Raw genomic sequence first — 6,819 nt, forward strand, 5'->3', positions numbered from 1 at the left:
CACTTTTGAATTCACTCAAAAAATATTACTTGGGTTGGAAGATGGTAAACTGTCACCAAAGTTACAGAGTCTAAAGAATGACTTGATGTTTATGTAAAAAATTATCTGAAATATCTGTATGGTCTGGCATTTTCACTGTCGTTCAATGTGGTTTCCTTATGTGAAAATAATGCCTTAAAATGTTGCTGCACTAATTTTCTGTCCTATTCACCTTTAGCCTATTGGACTTGCATTTTATTTATTTTATTTATTTATTTATTTTATTTTATTTATCTGTCTGTCTCTGCCAGTTTAACACAGTGCTGTTAATATTTAAAAGGCAAGAAAATACTGATTCAATGTAACATTAGTTCTCATTGCTTCAATATATTTGAGGCAATGAGTTGCCAAAAATGTTTTGAGTCGCATGGTTTAGTAAGTCAAAGGTTTCTGACTGAAGAGAATAATAAATATTGAGTTCATTTAACATATAGGTGCTTTTTTGTGTGCTTATATTCTTGAAGTTGTGTTATCTTCATGCCATGGGATTAGTGAAAGAAAATTTTAAGTCACTGGAACTGAAAATATTTGAGTTGACTTTAGTTTAACTGGAATCAAAAGGTTTGTGTAGAATGTAATCCAAATATTTAACTTCTGAAAGAAATGGGTTTTTAAGTTCATGAACTTAAAAAAATTATTTTTTTGAGTTCTGCTTACTAATTTGGGTTTACAATGCACTATTTCCATATAAAAAAACATATCTCTGACATACGTACAGTACATACTCTGACATACGTACAGTACATACTGTATAAACAAATGGCACTACATGTAAATAAATACTATATGACTATTTTACTAGCATATGATTCAATCTAACAACTTTATATGATTTATCTAACTTTATGCTGATACAGTGCCTTGCAAATGTATTCATACCCACCGGACGTTACGTTTTCACACGTTACAACCACAAACAAAAATGTATTTTATTAGGATTTTATGTGATAGACCAACACAAAGTGGCACATAATTGTGAAGTGGAAGGAAAATGATAAATGTTGTCCAATTTTTTTTTTTTACAAATAAATATCTGAAAAGTGTAGCATGCATTTGTATTCAGCCCCACTGAGTCATCTAGAGCAGTGATTTTCATCTAGACCTTTTTTGAGCCGCGGCACATTTTTTACATTTACAAAATCCTGGGGCACACCACCAACCAAAATGACACAAAATGACACTAACACAGTACATATAATACATATAGTTAATAATATAGTTTTTTAATGTATTTATACTCACTTAGTGTGAAACCTGGGGCTGTTTTGATGAACACAAAATGGATATCCTGGCAGTAATGGTAGAAAGACACACACGAAGCTCTTGCTCAACAGCTCTCAGTCTCTCTCTGTTTTTAGTTTTTATCGCAGTCAAGCTTGAGAAGCTCAGCTCACACAGATATGTGGTTGAAAACGGGAGCAATGTCAAAATAGCTTTGTTGGCCAGAATGGGGAACTCCTTGGCAACAGATAACCAAAAACTGTCCAAAGGAAGATCAGCAAAGTTTAGCTTTAAACCACGATCTTGTTTCAGTTCAATGAGTTCCTCTTGCTCCTTTAAAGTCATGTCCTTTCCAGCAACTGATGCTGAGCTGTATGGGTCCCTAACCCAGTCAAGGCATTCTGTGAAGGCTGAAGAGAAATAAAATGACAACTTCTCCTCAAGAGTTTTCAAATGTGTGCCAATCACCTCGCACATAGCAGCAGTGTTGCCATCATGCAGTTTCTCGGTGAGTGGGAACATCTCAAGGTTGCCACGCTGCACATGTTGTTGCCAGAGTTGCAATTTTAAACGGAATCCGTTCACTTTATCAGTGCTTGTAAGCAGGTTTTCATTTCGGCCTTGCATTCGTGTGTTCAGTTCATTCAGATGATGAAATATATCAGCCAGGTATGCCAGCTTTGCACACCACTCATCACTTGCAAGCAGCTTTGAGAAATCGGACCTCTCGTTTGTCAGAAAAACTTTAAGTTCCTCTCGCAGCTCAAACACACGGGCCAGCACTTTGCCGCGCGACAGCCACCGGACCTCCGTGTGGAGCAATAAGACTTTATGTTCCGCTCCCATTTCCTCACACAAAGACGCAAATAAGCGACATTTCAAAGGACGCGTCTTCACAAAGTTCACTATGCGCACAACATCATCCAACACAGGAGCTAGATCTGCTGGTAAGGTCTTTGCAACGAGGGCCTCACGGTGCAAAAAACAGTGCGTAACAATAACATCTGGGTTTTTTTCTTTGACCCTACTTACGAAGCCTTTGGTGCGCCCGACCATGGCTGCGGCTCCGTCAGTGCTGACACCTATGCAGTTTTCCCACGTAAGCCCGCTTTTGTCAAGATATTCCGACGTGACCCGAAATATTTCCTCTCCTGTTGATTTTTCTGGCAGTGTCTTGCAAAATAGGAAGTTTTCTATAATGGCTTCTCCATCCACAAAACGCACGTTGGCCAAGAGCTGACAATGTCCACTAATATCCGTCGACTCATCAAGTTGCAAGGCAAATTTCTTACTGATGCGCATCTTTTCTAAAACAACAGTTTCGATATCCGCAGACATGTCATCAATACGTCTGGCAATTGTGTTATCTGAGAGAGGCACTTTAGCTATCTCTTTGGCCGCGTCAGGGCCGAGCATCTCATTTACAATGGCTTTACAAGCTGGCAGTATTAATGTTTCTGCCACAGTGTGGGACTTTTTTGATTTAGCTACGAGTTCAGCAACAAGGTAGCTAGCTTTGAGGGCTCTCTCGTTTACCTTTGTGGTTTTTCTCAAAAAAATTGCCTGTTTCTCATTGTTTGTACGTAAGCGTAAAAAATAGTCCATCGGCTTGTTTTGAACGGAAGGGTGTTTCGTTTGGAGATGGCGTTTAAGCTTGCTTGGCACCATAGCGCTATTGGATAGCTTCTCGCCACACACCAAGCACAGCGGAGTCGGTGCCGTTGCATCCCCGGTGAAAGTGAATCCAAATGAGAGATAGCTTTCGCTGTATTGCCTCAAGCTCACCGTCTTTTCTTTTTTCTTTTGTCGACCACTCATACTAGGGCCTTCATCTGGGTCATAATTTTGTCCAGGGCCCTGTTCGGCATTTGCATTTTCCCTTCTCAAAAACTTTTCCATCACTATCACTTGCTCGTCTTGCTGTGACCCCAAACTGCCACTGACACGTGTCGCGCAGCACTAACTCTAACTAATTAACATTGTTTCTAACTTAGCATCTGAGCGAATCCAAGATGGCGTGAAGCATGTGTGTGTAACCTGTACGTCATCGCGTAGCGAGCGGTGTTCCATTTAGGGAAAGTGCGCCTTATAATCCAGTGCGCCCTGATAATTTCCCACGGCACACCTGACGATCTCTTACGGCACACTAGTGTGCCGCGGCACACTGGTTGAAAATCACTGATCTAGAGAGTGAAATTCTTGGGATATTAATTTATAACCTAACCCTGATTTAAACTTTTCCACAATTTTATCCCTGACCTGTCTGGTGTGTTCTTTGGTCTTCATGATGCTGTTTGTTCAATAATGTTCTCTAACACACTTCTGAGGGCTTCACAGAACAGCTGTATTTATAGTGAGCTTAAATTACACACAGGTGCACTCTATTTACTAATTAGGTGACTTCTGTAGGCAGTTGGTTTCACTGGATTTTAGTTAGGGGTATCCGAGTAAAGGGGCTGAATCCAAATGCACACCACACTTTTCAGATATTTATTTGTAAAAAAAAAATTGGATAACATTTATAATTTTCATTCCACTTCACAATTATGTGCCACTTTCTTTCGGTCTATTTCACAAAATCCCCCAAAAATAAATTTTTTCTTTGTGGTTGTAACGTGTCAAAATGTGAAAAAGTTCAGTGGGTATGAATACTTTTGCAAGGCACTGTATATCATATATGTCCTATATTTTCTGCTAATACCATAAACTGTTGCATACTGTCATCATGTAGATTTCATATAGCACCCAAAATTCCCCTACAAGTTTGTGTGCTTTTTAGTAAGACACGGGCCATAATCAATCTGAATTTGTATAGAAGATGTATTGGACTTATATGAAATCCAGAAGGTAGTTCTGGCCGATTTACTAAGTATGGAAGATAAATTGTTGCTGTATATGAACCATACAAGTTTTTTTAATATGTGTTACATACACCAAAACAAGTCATCACCTTTGTTTGTTCCTGTGATGGAGACTGACTCGGTTGTGTGTTAGAATCCATATGCAGAGATTTATTAAGAAACAGCTGTACAAACAAAGGGGTAGGCTGAGAATCGTGGTCAGATAAACAGGCAGTGGTTCAATAACAGGTAGGTATTCCGTAGAGCAAACAATTCCAAATCGTAATCCAAATAACAAGGTCAAGAACAGGCAATAAAACATACATGTGTCAAGCAAGGCAGAAAGTAGGAAAACGCTCGGTAAGGACAGTGGTAAGCTGGCAATACTTTGCAACATGTTAAACACTTCAGTTGGCTTTTAACAGGTGGCTACAGGAAGTAGAGAGAGAGGAAGAGCAAAGTCAAAAGTCAAAAAGGCTGATGTTTCAGTTCCCAATGTTAAACAAAATTTTAGAAACAACAATTAAATAAACTATTTTTTAAATAACCTGATTAACATAAAACTAAATCATAGTAAATACACATCCACCCGCTTTGATCTGAATCTAGGACTAGGTCTTACGGAAAGAAAAAAACAGTGCCATTGCCGATTGTTCCGCTGCTGGTTCTGGCCTAATTCAACTTAAAGCAAAAAGAGCATGCATTATTGCCAAAGTGGCTTTTTGTTTTTCATCACAATTGCAGGAGTTGTGGGAGGAGTGCTTGCCTGCTTTCCATGAGTGGTTGAATGACCTGCCTCCACAGTTACCCCCCTCAGTCCCAAGCTCACCTTGAAAGGAACAGTCTGCAGAATGATGAGGACTGTGCAGTGAGTGCTGCCTTCAGCTCTTAAAACCCCCATTCTTTCCCATCGTCATTCTCTTTCTCTTTGTTAGAGCTGAGAGGGGCAGCTAATGGGGAGAAGTTGGATGCAAATCTTCTGTAATAGCCAGACCCCAAAAATGCATGTGTCTATTTTTTCTATTTTCAGTTGAAGGTGTTCCCCCACAGCTTCCACCTTGTTGTCTGCAGGACTCAGTGTGGTAGTAGATCAGAGCCCTTGTTTTACAAGAGTATAGCATACCATCAAACATTAACACCTGACTCCAGCAATGCTTAAATTTATCAACTTCTTTCTGCTCTCTCCGAAATCCCCCTCCCTCATCATCTGGTAACAGAAGTGGTATTAATTGGTGAATGTATATTACCTTCATTTGTGGATTCTTTGTCCCACTGGCATCCTGGCATGTAAAGCCATGGTTGGCTTTGGCTTTTTAGCTGCGGGCCAAACACACAACACAATTAGAGTCCCCACCGGCTGTCTGTTGAGCCTTGCTAATGTGGTGGGGGCTTTGCGTGGACTGACCACAAGGAATGTGCACCCAGCCAGTGAGGGCTTGCTGTGTGTGGGGCCCACAGCCTGCCAGTGGGTCTGAGTTTTGTGGCTTGGGCTAATTTTTAAGTGGCAAGTCCTAGGGTGGTGCATCCTTTTGTAGGCAGAGTCCCAAGCAGTGGATCCCTCTGCTTACCCCTGCTGATTTCAGGTCATACTCTAATGTGTCTAGCATTTCACATCGGTCTTTGGGCATCTGTAACCCCATGACCTTCTGTTCTTCTGGTTGCAGAGCCCACAGGAAGTGATTCATAGCGACACAGCCATCTCAGTCAGTGACAACAGGTCTGGCTGGAGACATCATTTTGATTAGACCTGAAAGGGGAAATCTAGACATTAACCAGTGAGCTCCTGCAGTGGCTCAAAAATTCAGTACTTAACATTTTGTAGTTCTCTGCCTCCTGCAGGGTGAGTGAAAACTACTTGTAGTTTGAAAAGACAAAAGACTTGAGTGAAAACTACTTCTTTCTTTTTCTCCGGCTTTGGCTCTACTCTTGTACCGATTAATTTATGTCCTCTTTTAACACATCTATATATCTCCTCTTTGGCCGTCCTCTTGACCTTTTACCTGGCAGCTCCATCTCCAACAACCTTCTACCAATATAACCACTATCCCACCTCTGCATATGTCCAAAACATCTCCGTTTAGCCTCTCTGACCTTGTCCCCAAAACAGCCAACCTGAACTGTCCTTCTGGTTGTTCATAATTCTGTAATTGTGCTTGTTCATAATCCTGTTCATCCTTGTCACTCCTGACAACCTCAACATCCTCTGCTTCCTCCATCTCTGCCTCATGTCTTTTCCTCACTGCTACAAGTCTCTAACCCATACAGCATAGCTGGTCTCACTTCTGTCTTGTACACATTACCTTTGATTCTTGCTAACACTCTTCTGTCACACAACACTCCTGAAAGTTTTCTCCACCCACTCCAACCCACCTGCACTCGTCCTGCACCTCTTTTCCACACTCCCTGTCGCACTGGGTGGTTGCTCCAAAATACCTCTTGATCTCAACCCCCTGTAACCTCACTGTCCTACTTCCTCTCATTCATATACAGTAGTGTGAAAAAGTTTCAGGCAGGTGTGAAAAAATGCTGTAAACAAAGAATGCTTTCAAAAATGGAAGTGTTAAACATTTATTTTCATAAATGAACAAAATGCAGTGAATGAACAAAAGAGAAATCTAAATCAAATCAATATTTGGTGTGACCACCCTTTGCCTTCAAAACAGCAGCAATTCTTCTAGGTACACTTGCACACAGTTTTTGAAGGAACTCAGCTGGTAGG

The 6,819-nt window shown here is 40.7% G+C and overlaps 1 protein-coding gene across 1 annotated transcript; it reads right to left on the reverse strand.

The window, feature by feature from the left end:
• Positions 1 to 1,281: 1,281 nt before the first annotated feature.
• Positions 1,282 to 5,785, reverse strand: LOC132851101 (zinc finger BED domain-containing protein 5-like). Its single transcript, XM_060877737.1, has 4 exons — positions 5,669 to 5,785; positions 5,348 to 5,417; positions 3,298 to 3,424; positions 1,282 to 3,199 (listed from the first exon to the last, which is right to left on the reverse strand). Exons 1-4 carry the CDS (start codon positions 5,783 to 5,785, stop codon positions 1,282 to 1,284), a joined length of 2,232 nt encoding a protein of 743 aa, XP_060733720.1.
• Between the last annotated feature and the right edge of the window lie 1,034 nt (positions 5,786 to 6,819).

This window comes from Tachysurus vachellii, chromosome 9, assembly GCF_030014155.1.
Source record: "Tachysurus vachellii isolate PV-2020 chromosome 9, HZAU_Pvac_v1, whole genome shotgun sequence".
Classification (NCBI taxonomy): Eukaryota; Metazoa; Chordata; class Actinopteri; order Siluriformes; family Bagridae; genus Tachysurus; species Tachysurus vachellii.

What these genes read in the sequence shown, in the direction of transcription:
- LOC132851101 (XM_060877737.1), bottom strand. Translation starts at nt 5,785, where the DNA reads ATGAATCACTTCCTGTGGGCTCTGCAACCAGAAGAACAGAAGGTCATG. An exon ending in ATGACCTGAAATCAGCAGGG is followed by an intron (nt 5,418 to 5,668) that starts GTAAGCAGAGGG and finishes TTTGGCCCGCAG; the next exon opens with CTAAAAAGCCAAAGCCAACC. An exon ending in CAAAGAATCCACAAATGAAG is followed by an intron (nt 3,425 to 5,347) that starts GTAATATACATT and finishes ATTTTCAACCAG; the next exon opens with TGTGCCGCGGCACACTAGTG.